This window comes from Chlamydotis macqueenii, chromosome 12, assembly GCF_036417535.1.
Source record: "Chlamydotis macqueenii isolate bChlMac1 chromosome 12, bChlMac1.mat, whole genome shotgun sequence".
NCBI lineage: Eukaryota > Metazoa > Chordata > Aves > Otidiformes > Otididae > Chlamydotis > Chlamydotis macqueenii.
The window spans coordinates 2,571,676-2,589,190 of NC_141567.1; the positions used below are offsets into that span (position 1 = coordinate 2,571,676).

Sequence of the window (17,515 nt, forward strand, 5' to 3'; positions counted from 1 at the left end):
GTTGCTGGGGGCTGGAAGGGTGTAGAAGGGATGTGTTACTGTCAGCCATCTTCCTGCGCTCTCTCCTAGGTACTTGCTGTTGGCTGAAAGCAGGATAATGGTCTTTGGTCTGATGTAGCACAATTACCTTATGATATGTCATTATTTAGAATGGTTTGTCTCCTTTCTGTCTTAATTTCTTTCCACTTCCCCAAACATGCTTTCTTTGACCCAGTATGTTTTCTGTTTTCTGATTGACTTCTCACAGGGCCAAGACTTTTCTTCTGCTGTCCTGTTAATGGGCTGTGTGTCTTCACGTGCTGATAGCCTCTAAAAAACAGGATTCATTAGGAATTTTTAGCGCTTTGAGGTAAGACTTTTTAACATGGCTCTTTGTTAAATGCATTGCATGGAAGTTTGTGGGAACAATTCAGGCTGAGTTAATCGACTGCATAAACATTTAGACACCTGAATGAATGGTCTTCAAAAGTATAGAATGATTCAAGAATATTCATGCTAGTGAAAGACACTTCTGTAAATGTTTTCCGTAATTACAGCTGGACACCAAATTAGCTTTTTACCTGGTTTAGAACTCATTTCACCCAAATTGAGACAAAAGCATTCAATTTAGAATTTTGTATGGACTGGAAATTCTGTTTGAATTTAATGTCAAAGTCATGTTATGAAATGTTTTATGACAGAAATGTCAAAATGAAATGTTTCACCACTTCTGCCCCAGAACAGGAAATTCTCTAATGGTCATGTTTAGTTGAATTTTCTAGTCTGTCAACCAAAGAAGCAGAGGAGAAATCTCATCTGTGGTTTTGGTTTTGTTTTTCTTTTTTCCCCCCAGACACTTAAAGCATACACTAGTCCTCTTTCACAAGGATATTACCAAAGCCAGGTCCTCAACACCTAGGGAAAGCATTGGAGGATACTTGCTTCACCCAGCAGGGATTCTTTGGGGTCTTATTTTCTTTGCATGTAGGTCCCAATCTTATGGGCTGCTGTCATCCTCAGCTTGGGCTGTATAAGCTGCAGAACAGAGTAATGACCAACTTTTGTCCACACTCACGTACTTCGTCTGATTTGAATGATCATCTCCATCTTCTGGTCTCTTTGCAGACACCAGCACAGTTTCCTCAACAAAGAGTTTTACAAAGTGAATCCTCAGACAAATAAATCAATTACTTGCCACCTACTAGTTTTTCTGTAGCTAAGATTTGGGGCTTAATAGTGAAAGTGTGTTTCCCTTCTTTTCTGATGCAACCAGCATTCTGTATCAATATTGTAGGTGAAGTACTGAAATTTATTCAAAAAGGAGCAAGGTATGTGAAAATGGCTTAATGAGTAACAGATACCTGACCTCATCAGTTGTAATTAACAGAGAGTGAGGACCTTGTGAAAAATCACCAGATTGTATTTTGGATTGAAAGATGCTCTTTCTTGATGGATTGTACCTAAATTGACTTCTTTCACTCCTAAAAAGAAAAAACAAGCCTGGAGAGACAAAAAGTTAGGGATTGCACAGAAGACATATGTCATTTATTTTTTTGTTAAGCTCGAAAAGCTGCCTGTCCTTGTGAGAGTGGCAGTGGCAGGATCTGGAAATGCTTATATAATTTGGCTATATTTTTAATGAAGTTACAAATATTGTTCCCCTGAAAGCCTGATGCTGCCTCCTTGGAGAATATGTTCCAAACATTAAACACAATGCAGGAATCTAGTAGATATTATGCTGAGCAATAAAAGCTGAAAAAACCCCCTGTATTAGATGTCATTACTGTTTTTTTTTAATGTTGGTTTTTAATATATGTGCTCCTATTTTTAGAGTTTTATTCTGAATTTTGTAGTAGCAACCATTCCATTTTGGTATGAGGTCTTTTCTATTAACAGTGATCAAAGTGAAATGTTTCATCTGAGTTAGAGAGACACTTGAGATGAATGAGGTTCTGCTGTATTTGGAGAGTTGAATGCTTCTGATACATGATCTGACTTAAAAAGTTAGAAAATTAATTGCACAAAGCAATTCATTTATAGACGGATAATAGAATAGCACCAGCATTAAAACTTTAGAAAACAAATTTGAACCTCTTTCAAATACATTGTAAACAAATATTCTGTGTGCTGTTAAGGATTAGAAATAATTCTTTGGTGCTTGTTTGGTTTAAGAACTAAACTGATCTGTTGTTTTCCTAAGAACAAATAGAGAACTCTGAGAGCTACAGAATTCAACTCTAGGGCTGCTTTAGCTGACTGTGGAAAAGCTCCCTCTCGTTAGGTAGAAGTCAGACTGTCTTTCAACCTGTAATTAGTTTAGGGATAAACTCAGGCTGTTGATGTTCTCAAGAAGTTAACAAACTGAGCATGGGACTATGTTTTGATTTAAGAAACCTCTCTCTTAAGATTCTATTTCCTTATGCAGTTTTGCCTTGCTTTTGCTGTGACCATTTCTGTTGATCAGAAGCGGGCATTCCTCTAGTCCTGTTTGGTCAGTGTTGCCATCTGCCAAAGGTGTAGAGAATGAACAAAGCAGGGAAATTGCAACCTATGAATACAGTGCTCAGGAGAACTTGTCCTGTGCAATGTGGTTTTGTTCAAATGGTAGCTATTGTAAGAGCTTAACGGCATCTTGTGAAGATACTTGTGCTGAAGGGCTGTCTGTCATTTTGTCGATCCTGATCCTCGGGTAGTTTACATCCATTGATACGTGTTGTGTTAAAATAAAGTTCAGTTCTACTCTCAAACAACCTCTCAGGTTTTGAACATTAAATTTGTTGACCTGTTGTCCCATAAGCACTTGCAGGGCAGCTGTCAAGACACTTTTCCTCTGTGGCGAGGCAGCGTCTAGGACAAGCGTAGCAAACGTCTTTTTGATAAACAGAACTCTCTCTCATGTTCTTTTCTCCTCAGCCCTCTTAATTTCCAGAGTAAGCTTTTGCATTGTTGCCATGGGACCTTGAAACAGCTTGCAGGTAGAGAATGGTCACTCATAGGCTTAAATCCATTTCATGAGGAACATTAACATTAAATCATGTTAATTAACATTAATATGACTTCATGGCTTAAGACCTATCTTTGGGTTTAGCAGAGCTCTAGGAATAATTTAAAAGATGAGCTATTACTCCCCTTGGGATCTTGACTTTGAATCCACTAAAGGCCATGAGTGTCCTTGAACTAGCGTAGAAGGCTTTGAATCAGGAGGTAATTTCAGATCAGCTTTCCTGGCCATCCTTCTCCTGTTCATTCTGCTTTGTGATGGCTTCTTTATGCTGGGCTGTATATCAGTGCCATGCAGAGCGAAGCCCTTAACATCCCTTTTGCTGTTCTGGACCACGAGGCAGTGAGCCATGTGTTTTTTAGATGATCGTATGAAGATTCAATCTATTTTTAGGGCAGTCTTGTTGCCAGGAAAAATTTATGGGACTTTTGATTTGTATGGTGGATTATATGATTATATAAATGCCTGAAATGGATATGTAAAAATATTTTTTGCTGACTTAATGTTTAACAGATTAACACCTCTGCTGCAGTTACATTTAAAAGCAACTTCATATTTCCTGTCTATTTTGTATTTTTGACTGATGATATTGAGGACCACTAGGCAAACACAACTTTGGTTTCAGAGCCCCAAGTAAGCAGTAAGTAAGTAGAAGTCTGCACATTTAACAGATGAACTGCAGGATGATGAAGAGACCACACCTAGTGAATTTTATACAATCTGTTTCCAAGTACAATGCAAGTATTTTTATTTCAAGTTTAGTGTTCTGCATAACATGACGCAATACATTGACCTCGGTCATTCTACGCGATTCCCCATCTAAGGGTTGGAAAGTGAATTGATTTTCCTTCTGTCACGTAACAAGCATATGTCTCAGTTCTAGCCCACTATATTAACACTTGTAAAACCCATTTAAATAAATCAAAGAGGGTATTTGGGTGTTCTTCAATTTGCCTATAGGTTGATGATGGGAGAATAGACTGTTTTAATACCTTACTTATTTTTTTTTTTGTCGGTGGAGATGGCCAGCCATAAGAGTGATCAGTATCAGAAATGTTCTTTGGAAGTATCATTGGGATTATCAATGTCTTGGATAGTTTAATTATCAAATTCATCTAGTTTAGTTGGTTTAAGTGTATAAATTCCTTTTAGAATGCATTTGCACTTTTAAAAAAGTGTTATTGTTTACTTGATTGCTTTTTCGATTATTGCAGTTTGTAAATAACTCCACAATATTTGGATTGGCACAAAAGCAAGGAAGAAAAGACCTAGAAGAATGTTTTCTTCAAAATTGTCTTTAATGGCTATACTTTCTTTTCTTTATTTAGATACAACAATGGTGGCGCATATGCTGCTCAAGTGGATTCTAAAAGGGCTTATTCTTTCTTTTCTGCTCAAAACTGCTCTGTCCCTAAATCCAGATGATCCAAATGTTTGCAGTCATTGGGAAAGGTAATGTATAGCATGTAATTTTTTTTTTTTTTACTGTTTCAGACTTTTACATTTAAAAGGCAAAATAAGAGCCATAATTTGCTAAATACCACCTTGCCTCACAGAAAACGTGAATTTGCATGACAGAAGTAGTAGTTCTGAGTGCCTTTGAGGGTTTGGATCATCCCAAAGAATTGGTTCTAAAGTTGGAGCTGTAGACCACCTACCCTTGTGTACCTGTCTGCTCAGCTGTGCTCTGGAAAGCTCCTCCATAGTTTCAGCTAGAGGACTGCACAGGCGTATTGTGATTCATCACAGACAGACAGAGAAATGGTGGCCTTGTCCTGTTCAGCTTTTTTCTGGTTGTTGTCAAGAAAGACTTTTAGAGACTTGGACTAAGTTTTAAGCCCTTCCTGCTGCAACATGCAGGCTTATTCTGTATATCCTGAACTTTGTGGCTGTATTGGTCACATTCATGTCAGCATCAAAGAGTATCTGCATGAAAGCACTGAGCATTAAAGGCCCTGGTAATTCTTGTTCTCTCTATTGTTACAGTGTCCTAGTCCTAAAAGAGGATCTGTGCAGGACAGTTTTTATGAGTACCTAGAAGCCCCCTAGCTTTGATAGGGTTCACATTCACGCAGGGTCTGTTTGCAGAGGCTAAAGTTCCTGTACTCTTAAGTTTAACTTGCTAAATTTCCACTTCTGTTCTGTGCTTTAGTTTCACACAAATATGAATTACTGTACACTTTATCTAAAGGAACCCCTTAACACGAGCACAAGTGGAATTATACTTTAATGGTACAATGTTTTGATTTTAGAGGGCTTAATTAGAGAATTAACTGTTTGTAGGTAATGCAGCTGCAAAGCAAAGGCTGTACGGGAAAAGGATTTTGCAGTCTGTATGCTGAGGTGAAGTGCATTCAGAGCACAGGAATAAAATATTGATTTTGTCTGAAGAAAGTCAGCAACCTAGAGGCCCAATCAAGGAGAAACAAAAATTAAATACCAAAATTGATTGGTTGTACTAACCAAGATGACTTTGTTACTTAGATGTTAATAAATCAAAGGGAGAAGATTGTTAGGGCAATTGTTGGATAACAAATGGGATCATAAAATAATAATCAAGACTTGTGAGTGTTACTGTTTTACATTAATAGTGAGCAACGTAAATATTTTACATTTTGGCATTAGTAGAAGTAGAAACTTTGTCAAACCCACCAGATTGTGGCAGAGGGCAAAAGCAACATCTAGTGGAATCTTGGCTTGTCTCGAAGGGCCATGAGAAGCAGGGCAGTAATAGTCCAGTCTTCGATTTCAAGCCAGTCACACCCTCCAAGCAAATATTTTGGTATTCCCTTACAGGCGCAATCTCGCAGGGCTTAATCACATGAGCAGTCCCATTGATGAGCAGGAATTCACTTGGGCAGTTAAGACAATCGATATAATGAATGACTTGGAGGATCTAATTCCTGGGTCTTGACCCTGCCTGGAATGATTTCTGCATCGTTCTCCAAAGATATTGCAGATCTGATTGAGCAGAGCTTGTTTCCAGATCAGAACCTGCGATTATTAGTCTCTTAAGCAGTGCACACACTTACTGTAGGGCAATACAACATTCTAAAATGACTGAGACTAACACGTTAATGAGATTTGTGGTCCTGTCTTATGTGAGAGATTCAATATAATCAGAGTAATTAATATGGTATCTGTTGCATGAATAAGTAGTGTTTTGGGAAGGAGATTGCTGAATTCATAGTGTTGTTAGAGAGCTGTGTTTTCTAATCAATTTGCCCAGTTTTTCTTTATATCCATTAATTTGTACAAAAGGGAGGAATTCCATTCTAGCTATATGTCAAAGTGTCCCAAATCTAGAAACCAGTTAACTCATGTTACAATTTTCTGATAGGTCTGAGGTTATTTCTGCTACAAATGAAACGGATTAATTCTGTGCAGCAGAAAAATAAACACCAATGATCCTATTTGATTGGTGCACCCGGTATTTGAGGTAAAGATGCTGCTCCATCATAAAATGAAGTGTGAGCATCCCATCATGCAGGCAAAGTACAACGGAGCTAAGTTAATATGAGCTCTTATTAGCATTGTGGAATATGAGCAAAAATTAACAGTTCTAGGCAGGAAGGCAGCTGAGACACTTGAAAAATGTGTTGCTTTCCTTTATTTTAAAATTTGCACTGTCAAGTTAACCAAATGCCCTTTCCCCATTCTAAACTACCATGAATTTTTAGTTACATCTGTTTCTTTTCCAGAAGGGAGTGGTTTATTACTCGAATTTAAATGTCTATGCCTGTTTCAGTTATGGAGCCTGAGTTAGAAGGATTTCCAACATTTTCAAGAAGAACCCTTTTCTGGTTTTTGATAATGCCCGAAGTTTCTAAGATTATTGACTTAATTATTTTTTTTTTGTACTGGAGTTAGATGAGTAGCATATACAGGGAACTGAAGGTTATCACATTGCAACAAACAGCTTTTCCCTTTCTTTCTTTGTCTCCTCCTAGCTACGCTGTGACAGTACAGGAATCTTACGCTCATCCCTTTGATCAGATCTATTACACAAGATGTACTGACATACTGAACTGGTTCAAGTGCACGAGACACAGGTAAGATTGACAGATATTTTAGTTTTACTTTGCCTTTTTGTCTCCTCTCATAGGTTTTCATTTATCCAAGTTTTTGTGGTACGCTAATACAGATATGTACGGATGTATTTTAGTACAATAGCCAGGGTGTTTGGCATTCTAGGACATGGATTGAAGTAGCGAAATTTTTGCATGAAATTTGAGTGAGATCAGTAGAAGTCAGTCTCTTATGAGGCCATTCAGGAGTATGTATCCTTGCCGTTCGCCCTGCCGTGTGATTGGAAATGTTTATTGGAAGACCAAACAGGACTAACTGTCTTTTCCCAGTAATCAGTTTATGGTGGGAAGTCCCTGCAGCTCCTAAGTCTTGAAGAGTCAGGCACTTGAGGGTTAGTGATAACTGTAAATGAACTTGGGTCCATATTTGAAATATTGCATCTAAATTTGTATTAAAAATCAGGTCAAATGAGCATGGGTCCATTTCTAGCACTGAGTGAAAGCTGATACTAAATAGGTAATTTCTCCCAGGCTGCAAGATATCACTGTTATATTCCTTCTGATCCCAAGTAGAAGAGTATACTAATAAACATCCGCTAATATTCACAGTCTCTCAGGGGAGTTTTAGCAAGCTAATTGGTACCTTTTCTTTCATGCATTCATGAGCAGAGAGGTTGTTCAGCACTATCCCAGTCTGACTGTGGGATTTGGCTTTTTTGCCTTCTGTGTTACAATGTCTGAAATTGAACAGGGATGCAGAGCTTTCTGGACTGTTCCCTGTTAAATATTCTCTGTTAAATATTCCGTTTCTAATAGGTTATCATTCCTAATTCTATGAATAAATCTAGAAAAGCTACAGAATGCTTAACACCTTTTAGTTTCTGTGGACTACATATTGTGGTGGGGAAAACATACTTTAAATACTGAACTGGGACCGTGTCATTTTGCAAGGCATTAGTGCCTTGGGAGGGTTAACAAGTAAGAAGAAATCCCTTGGGGTTAACTTCACATTTTGAGCATCAAGAGCAGTTTCCATTGCGGTGACACAGTGGCCTCTGTGGAAGATGCTGTTCATTCCATTGATGATAGCTGACCTTGCTGATATGCAGAAATGAATCATTTATTCTTGAAGAAACTCCTTCCCTTGCTTTAAGACTGCAGAAATGTTTTAAGATAGCAGTCCTAGGAAGGGCTACAGTGATTGACTGTCATGGGTACTGTGTTTATAGTAGAAGTTATATTTCAAGTTTCAAAATAAGTATTGATTTATTTTTATTGTGGCTTTTAATATCAAAAGCTTTCATGCATTTTAAAATAATTATTGAATGCTATCCTTACTGTAATTTAACACAAATATAATTCCGACAGTAGGCATTGATTTTCAATATTGTCAAGTGGCTTTCTGTCTTGCAATTTAGGATAAGTTATAAAACAGCGTATCGAAGAGGACTAAGAACTATGTATCGGCGAAGATCTCAGTGCTGCCCTGGGTATTACGAAAGTGGAAACTACTGTATACGTATGTATAGAGTTTTGATTCAGACGTAACAATTAAAAGTAATTTTTGGAGGACTGTAGACAAATTAAAGATGTATCGCGTATTAAGGGCTGATTTTCAGAGCTGCCCAGAACCATCGGGTCCCACTGATCTCAGTCGCAACTGCAGATACAGAACACTTCAGGTCATTTCAGGTGTATGCGTTTCAAACACCTAAGCAAAATTTTGCTGAAATCATTGGAGAGGGAGTTAATCAAGTTCCTGAGTGCTTTCTCGAATCAGACCTTACTTTGGGGAGTAATTTAGGCAAGTATACACTAATGGTAAAGAATGTGGGGAACTGAGAGCATTCTCAGGAATTAAACTATTACGTAGTTTAAGAAGCAGCATAGAGTTTCTGCCCCTTAACTTTGAAAGTTCTTGCTCCAGGTAAGAAGAGTTTAAATCTGATTGTGTTTCGTGTGGTTCCTGGTAATAAGTTTGCCCTTTTTAAATTTTCACAAATGTCAGAAGAATTTTGTCCTAATTGCACTTTTTAAGTAAATAAAAAGCTCTGGAGTGTGTTAGGTGAGTCTGAGTGGGACAAAAAGCGAAATGGATCTTTCGGCAACACCTAAGAGCTTTGTTAATTGAAAATGTCCTGTACGTTACTGTCGCATGTTTTCAGTATTGCAGCTTTCTAAGTATTCTGAGATACAATGTATTTGCTACACTTTGCTCAAAAGGAGAGTGGAGCCGAGCATCTCTTGTCTACATCGTGTTAGAAGGGGATTATGACACAAGAAAAACACAAGAAGGTTTTGATCAGCATCAGAATCCAAATGTTATTGACATGTTTAGAATGGCATACAATAATTTAAATGTGAAAATGATATAATTATCCAGCTAACTTTAAATATCTTGACACAGTGCTTTGAAGCTGTTTTTCTCTACTTCTGTTTGTGTTTCTATGTGAGTACCTATATTGCACTTATATTGTAACGTATGAGCACCTCAAAAACAAGAACAGACCCCAGTCTCATTTTAAATGACCTTTATGCCAAACAGTTACTTTGAAGGGGCTTTGGACGGTGAAAAAATTACCAGCCCTTTGAGATAAGGCATTAGAATTAGTCTTAGTTTACGGAGACAGTAATAATTTGGCCTTTTGAAGCGTGAAGTGCTGTTACTCGACTCCCGGAAAACATTTAATGTAACCTATTGTCTTTGCTAAAATCCTTGCTATGTTAAGTATGAACTTACCTTTAAATCTATCAAGTGTCGGTATAGTTTTAGCAATTGTTCCAAATACTTCTGTTACTGACTTGAATTTTGTGACTCAAAATCCTGTCTGGCACAGAACATACTTATTTGCACTTTCTTTCTGCAATCTATTTACTTTTAATTTTTTTTTTTAATTTTTAATTGCCATACTGGTTGCATCAACAGGAGATCTCCACAGGCTTTCTCATTATTTGAGGATATTAGCATTTGTTTTAAAGTACTTTTTTGTTCGTATTAATACTCAAGAGTTCTGCTGCTGCCAGGCATATTTCTCGAAACTGCTATTTTCTGCTGTTTCCTAGCAAGACAGTCTAGTAACCCCGTCCCGCATTCCTCTAGAAGTTTTCAATGCCAGCTCCTTTAATGGCAGCTACCACAAGAGAGGGTTCAGGAGCCACCATCAAAATCATTCCACTTGCCTGTGCTGTCACAGGATGGCATGGTTTGAGATGAGCGTGCTTCCACTAAGCCCCGCTGACATGAACGGGAAGGAAGCTCCGGCTCTGCAGAGATGTTCTCCCCGCTCAGCCAGCACTTCCGAATCTTTTCCATTAGCAATCGTGGCAGCCACTACAACATGGGGAGGAGAGAATACATCCTGCAGTGAGTCTGGTGATCGAAAGAAAGTTTGATTAAAAAACAGAGTGTAGATTAAAGGCTAATTGGTTCTTCTTTCATTAATAGCAGTCTTTATTTCTTGCAAAAGTTAAATAGCTTTGTAATTAACGGTGACATGTTTAGACTAGAGAAGGCTGAGTTTAAATCTCTATTAATGACCATTTCTTGGATTTTAAAGCAGGAGTGAAGGCTTTCAGCTGCTGTTGTAATGTTTTCCCTTCCCATTTACTATTTTTTAAAGGAATGTCAGATACATGTTTTTATCTTTGTCGTCCTGTTGGGACTTACTAAATGGATTAGGTCTAATGAAAACTACTCTCAGTTCTAAATAATCAGGTTAACCTAGTGCTTCTTGCTCTGCCACTCTGGTGTCTACTTTGGCTTTTTGAGATATATTCGTGCTGCTGCCGCATAAAATGTGGCATGCAGGCACAGGGTCAAATAATTTAAATTGCTGACTGCTAAGTTGTACATCTGGCCAGCCCAGTAGTACTTAGGCTGAACAGTTTTCGGGTATGAGATTGTCTTTGTGCCTATAAAGGGCTTGGAATATTTGGGGGTTGTAATGATATTCAAAAAATATCACCTGAAAAATGCTGCAAATGCACATCTGCATTTTTTTCCCACTGATGTCTTAAAAATGGTTGCTACCATTCTGGTAGTTTTGCAAAACAATTCCCCTTCTCTGAATGTTCTTGTACCTGACACAGCTTTTCACTGAGCTGTCCCCGAAAACAAACAGCATAGTCTGGGTAGTAAATCAAAGCAACTATCATTCACTGTACTTTGTATGCTAAGGTAAGCTTTTGGCAGAGCAAATGCATAAACTGCAGAAAATCTTTTTTTAAACAACCACAGGGTTCAACGGCCTTTCAAGGTTTCTGTAAGGATGTTTCTAAATTATGTCGCTTGGATTAGTGTCTGCGGTAGATAAAGCATCTCTGAATACTGAAAAAAAAAGAGAAGGAATATTACATGGCTCTTTCGTGATTTTTACCCTCTGCTTAGATGGTAATTGAATACTTTCCTTTAAGAACATGTCGGGTGGAAGAATCCTCTGTGTACTAAATGGATACATTTTTGTCTGAGAGACCCATGCTTTGTTCAGTCTGTCCATTTTAATCTTGTGCTTGCACAACAGATTTATAGAAAAGAGACATTTCTTCTAGGTAACAAAGGGTCAGAGACCCAAGCATCAGAGGAAAGGAAGATGGGACGGCAAGCAGCATCTACTTGTAACTGACGTTTTGGCTGCAAAAAACCACCATGAAACACAAAGTTGAGAATTGACCTTTTCTTCATAGATTGAGATATTTCAGCTTTTAACAGTTTTATTTTTCAGTCTCATACCTTACCCTCTTTTTCTAATGTATAAATCTATGCAATGTGACAGGATATAATAATGACAGGATTAGTGATTTAACAATCTTGTTTGCTGCCATTTATCTGTCATTCAAACCTGCCAAAATTCAGTAGAGTTATAGATTGACCATTTCATGGTCAATCTTTCCTTTCTTGGCCAAGATATTATTGATCTCAGAGTGTTTCTCAGCATTCAGTTTTCCACATCACAATGCCACAACCATCATCAGGGCTCCTTGACTTTGACAAATCTTTTTATGGAGAAATTGTTGGTCTCGCTGGTTGAATCTCAATTTGTCACCTGGAGTGGTAGTTCGCTCAGGCCAGAGGTTAGGGACATTACTGTTTGCGTGTGGTTATTTACTCATGTTTTAAGCTAGCCTATGTCTGGCACCTTTAATGAACTTGAAAACCAGATGAGGAATGTTCTTTTAATAGCCGACTTGGTGAAATTATGCAAATTTCAGACCTGATGATTTTCAGGATTTAAAATAATGTTTCATAATTTTTGTAGTTCCAATAGATATGCCAGCTTCATAGTACGATATATGCTTTTATCTGGTAGCAATATGAACAATCATACCCCAGGATTGCACTCAGATTTACAAGGCTGCTTGTCTAGTGGAGTTTATGTAATCTTTGAGAAGGCTGCCTTATTGGAGCCATATGGCTGGATTGTTAAACATCTGTACCATAGGAGGAACAATTCCAAAGCTTCCTGCCATCTGGCTGAATTACAATACTTGCGATTCAATGCCTATGTTACAACAACACACCGACACCGCAGCAGAGTGTACTTACAATGAAAAGAAAAATAATAGCCTGTGTGATCAGTGCAAAAGTTGTACACTCCTAGAAAATGTTGAATCAGCGGCTTAAACTTCCTGAATATTCATAATGTTTGTTCATATGTCAGATTTGTTGATTATTTTCACTTTGTAAGGCAGTAGCTCATTAACATTTTAGAAGAAATGTTGTCCCCTGCTTCTCACCTCAGTTTTAAATTGCTCCTCAGCATTCCTGTAACTTGAAAATATATTGTTTGAAAACTGCTGGAATTAGGAAATACGTTTTTCTTATCTTTATAGACACACATTAAAGCTGGTGCTAGTGCTTTCTCTAAGAGCCTTACTATTACATTATTCAAGTATGACATTCTGTACATCAATAATGCAACATAAATTAAGGGAAATGATATAGCAGTACATAGATACCTTGTATCAGGAGACATCCTTTTTCTCTTTCTGATTTGGGATGCATGAGTACAAGAAAATGGTGTAGAAGGCCGTTCCACATAGAGCATTATTAATTATAGAGGTGAAATGACAGGAAGAATGCTTTGAAATTTCTCCTTTTACATGCATTTGAGATGACTTCATACATCTTTTTCCAGTGAAGAATATGGGGAAAATAATTTGGGTCCTGTGTTCCCATCAGAGGGAAACTTGCACAGGAATTAAGAAATTCTGCTTCTGATAGTCATAATCACAGTGGCAGCAACATTCTCACCACTGTGTGGTGACCAAGAGGAATCCTTCTTTTCCGTTGAGTGAGCAGGTGGAGTTGACAGGAAACATACAGAAGGAACACGCAACAGAACTGGTTATCTGCGTTCAACTTCTGCTGCCATACTGCGGAGTGTAACCTAGGAGCCGTGTACCAGTGTCTAATACACCATTGCACAGAACACGGTGGAGCAGGCCATAGCTCTGCAAGCAGTAGTGGCCTTTGTTTATTCATCCTGAGCACCTTGGGAGGCAGGCGTATGCGGATCGGAAGAGGGAGACCAGCCTTAGAGTAGGTCAGTTCATTTTGTGGCGTAGATGAAGACACTGGGTTGCTATTTAGCCTGAAGATAATGGAGAGAACTCTTTGATGGGAAGGTGAAAAAATCAATTCTCATCTCCCATCCATCATTTTATATTTGCAGTCAACTTATGGATGCTGACGGCTTTGCAAAGATGCTGGTGGGGAGTATAATGAAATAATGGAAGGACTTCTGGAAGAAATGCAAGAGGAGGAGAAACAAAGTGTTCATACAAAGGAATGCAAATAGTGTGAAGTCGAAAAGGAGGGTATGCTGAAGCTATATAATGTCTCAAGGGGCTTAATAGCAGAGGAAAAATTATGCAGGTATTATAGTTAGAAAAAGATTTAGACTGTTGCAGTGTTGCAGTAAAAAAGCTTTTCTTGCTGCTTTAGGCAATCACAGTTGGATCAGTATAAAAGAACACTGGGAATGTAGACACAAGGAGGCACTGGATCCAGAGCTACTCATGGTATTCATGCTAATGGCCTGGATGCCTGGGAACTTCAGTGGGTTTAAAAAAAAGGCACAAGAATCCTAGATGTGAGTTAATTGTTGAATTAAAAGCAAGAGCTGTGCAAAGTTTAGTCCATTGATTTGCCCCTTTTAGCAAAGACAGGTTGGTCCCCAACACATCAGCACAGATGTGTTTGAATGGCCATCTTCAGTTACTTCATCCTTGCTTCCACATCTTCCTTAGTGTCTTGATTCCCTTTCAAAATCCTCTTCTTTCTCCTGCTTTAGCACGCTTCAGTGTTGTTGATGCTAGTTTGCACTGATGTAGAATGGCGTGGGGGGCACCGGTGCTAACCCACAACAGCTTTATGGCTCAACCCTTCCTGTGTTGCTGGTAGCCATTCACTTTCTTAGACTTACAAAACCAAGATCCTGTCCATCCCATATACGAGTGAACTGCTTTTGAGGACGTATACATACAGGACGCTTTCCACTTATCGAATTAAGAAGGCACAGAACTCCAGAAGATTTTTTTTTTTTCCTCCAAAAGAGTTTGAAGTTCGTTAGTAGTCCAGACGTGATGAGCTAGGTTAACCTATAGAAATCAATAGGGTCAGACAGGAGACGGATCTGTGAAATGAAACACATGTTTAAAATTAAATTGTTTTCTTGACCACTCCTTTACATCATTCTCCCCTTTAATAAATATACTTCCCTTGTGCTCTGAAGAAGTTTTAAAGCCTAGTAGTTGGGGGGGGGAGGGGGGAGAGAAAAAGAAGTTACCTAAATCTACATGGTGTTTAAAAAGAGCTTCTGATGAACAGAAAAAGAATTAGAGATAGCATCTTTTTCCACTTCTTTTCCATTGTAGTTTCTTCTGGCTGTGACCTTCTCCTGACCGGTTTCGGGGTCATAGTCACACATTAACTCTGGATGTCTGGGAAGCCATCAGTCAGATGTGGGGGACTGTTCTGGGGCAGATTCCTTGTTGTCTGAAAAAAAAAAAGAGCTACTGCAACCTGTGCCAGGTGTAAGTGCCAGTCGCCCCTCATTTCTAACCATCTTATACAATTGCATGAAAATGAATCAGTATCTCTCCAAGAATGTCTGAAGTGCGTGGAATACAAATAGCATGGCACAGTGTGGTGGGTTAACCCCAGTACCTGCTCACTCACTTTCCCTGGTGGGACAAGGAAAGAGGTGAGGAAGAGTAAAAGAAAATTTGTGGGTCAAGATTAAAAAATGTTTAATAAGCGAAAGAGAAGTGAAAGAAGAGAGAAACAGAACAAGTGATGTAAAGGCAGTCACTCACCACCTCCCATGGATGGACTGATACCAGCCAGTTACTGAGCAACAGGTGGGGAATCTCCCGAAAGCCCCTCCTCTCTCTTTTTATGCTGAGCAGCATGGCATTGTAATGGTTACTTGGGTTAGTTTGGGTCATCTGCCCTCTTGTGTCCTCTCCCACCTTCCTGTGCACCTCCAGTCTATTCACTGGTGAGGGAGCAGCAGCATGAGAAACAGAGAAAGCCTTGATGCTGTACAAACGCTGTTCAGCAATAGTTAAAATGTTGGAATTATCCCCATTGTTTTGGTCACAGATCTAAAACACAGCACCACCCAAGCTGCTATGAAGAAAACTAACTCCGTCCCAGCCAAACCCAGCACAGTACCTCCAGCCATATTGTAGTTAATAAAACATCAATATGATCCTCATGAAATCTCCTTATGTTTTTGTTGGTTTTTTTTTATGGTCTTTCCACCTCTTGGTTTCAATAGTGGCAGGACACTACTTTCATAGCTGATGTGAACCACCCTTTTCAATATTTTTCATTCATTTCACAGCCTTGGAAAGGGAAAGCCAGTGTGCTGGCAGTTGTCTGGGCTGACTGCGGGTTTGTGAGCCTTGCTCCTGCCACCCTCTGCTCTCAGCCATTTATAGCAACAGCCGTGGATGCCCTAAATACGTCAACCTGTGCAGGCAGGAGGAGGCATTTGGCTACCTGGGTGCATTTACTTATAGTTCAGCTATTCCCCCTCTCCTCTGTCACAGGAATGAGGCTGGCTGGAGGCACTTGGCAGATTTAATTTGGCCCAAGATCTGCGTGTTAGGCCTAAGTATACTGCTTTCAGCATCCTCCTGTGCCTAACGTACGTTTCTTTTATGTGAACTTTTGGAACATGTGTCTGTAACTGTTACATTCTTTTAGCAGTTCCTCTTTAAAATGCCACTGACATTCACACTAGGAATAAGACATGAGCCTGCCGTATGAAATACCTTACCAAACTATTTGTGTTTGTTGATGCTGGTTTCTCAAATACTGGGTAATAGCTGGGAGTGGGTTTACTGTGTGGGAATTTAAAGAGGTTGTCATTCCCTCTGTTCCCAGTTAGCATTGTCTTGTGTGGCATGTGTTTCATGTCTCATGGTAGGATAAAGATATATTATTCCATGGATTTCAGATTGCTTTTGCAACTGTACCCGTTTATGATGAATGTGTGATGGCCTATAAAAATAGGCCAGCTACTCGGTGGCTTAATGCAAACAGATACTAGTCTGTTGTGAAACAGTTCTTCAAAATTTGTAGAAAGGGATCACATATATTCAAATAAAAAGTACTTACAACACTGAAGCATAGATCATTTAGACCAAAGTATAAAGGTATTAATATGCCAGATCGTGCAGAAGAGGACTATGGGACTTCAGAAAAGTATTAACTTCTTGCTATTGAAACCATACCTTTGCATCAGGAGCCTGGCTTTCAGAGGTGTTGGATGCTTCAGTTTCCATCAGCTTGGCTGAGAACTGTGGATCTACAACACCTTTTCTAAGTAGTGTTAACACCTCAGGAATAATAAGTGTCAGCTGTTGCTGTTGAAGTAGCAACAGATCTGCAGAGTGAGGTGTGCTTTCGTACGGAGGTACTGATTCTTTCTGTAGCTTGATACAGCAAAGCACTTTCCTGAGACATTTGCATGAGTTACTTTAGAGAAGAGAGCGATAGTGAAGCAAAATGGCATGAGTTCTTCATGGGGCAAAAAATAAAAGACTGTGAGAAGGCAAAATGGCTGGTAGGAGTGAACTAAGGGTGTCCGAAGTGCGCATGGATGGCAATTTTATGTTTATAATAGAGTCAGTTGGCAAATCAGCGTTAATTTTTGGTTCCTTAATTGTTCTCAGTGAAAGATGATGGTATCACCTGATAGCTTGACAAGCGTCTGTTAACACTTAATACCATAGTACAGCGTAAGAGTGTTAATCAAGTATCCAGAAGGCTCATCAGAGACAGCTCTTCTAACCAGGCTTGGCTACTTCCTCTAAAAGCAGGTATTCTTTGACTGTTTACGTAGACATTACCTTTTTCTTCCTGTTACAGGATTACAGCATTTCACTTTATATTTGTGTATTGTTGCACATGCCTTTCCCTTTAATAAAGGGGTTTTAAGGCTCCCCAGAGAAATTTTTCGTGAAACTTCAGTCCATTGCAGATTTGCTCACAAAA

The 17,515-nt window shown here is 38.9% G+C and overlaps 1 protein-coding gene across 1 annotated transcript in view; it reads left to right on the forward strand.

The window, feature by feature from the left end:
• Nucleotides 1–273: 273 nt before the first annotated feature.
• Nucleotides 274–17,515, forward strand: part of MEGF11 (multiple EGF like domains 11) — a 203,768-nt gene continuing 186,526 nt past the window's right edge. The window contains exons 1-4 of the mRNA XM_086756994.1: nucleotides 274–349; nucleotides 4,309–4,432; nucleotides 6,931–7,032; nucleotides 8,427–8,527. Coding sequence (XP_086613120.1) covers nucleotides 4,317–4,432; nucleotides 6,931–7,032; nucleotides 8,427–8,527 — 319 coding nt within the window. The 5' untranslated portion in view covers nucleotides 274–349; nucleotides 4,309–4,316. The remainder of the gene's footprint in view (nucleotides 350–4,308; nucleotides 4,433–6,930; nucleotides 7,033–8,426; nucleotides 8,528–17,515) is intronic.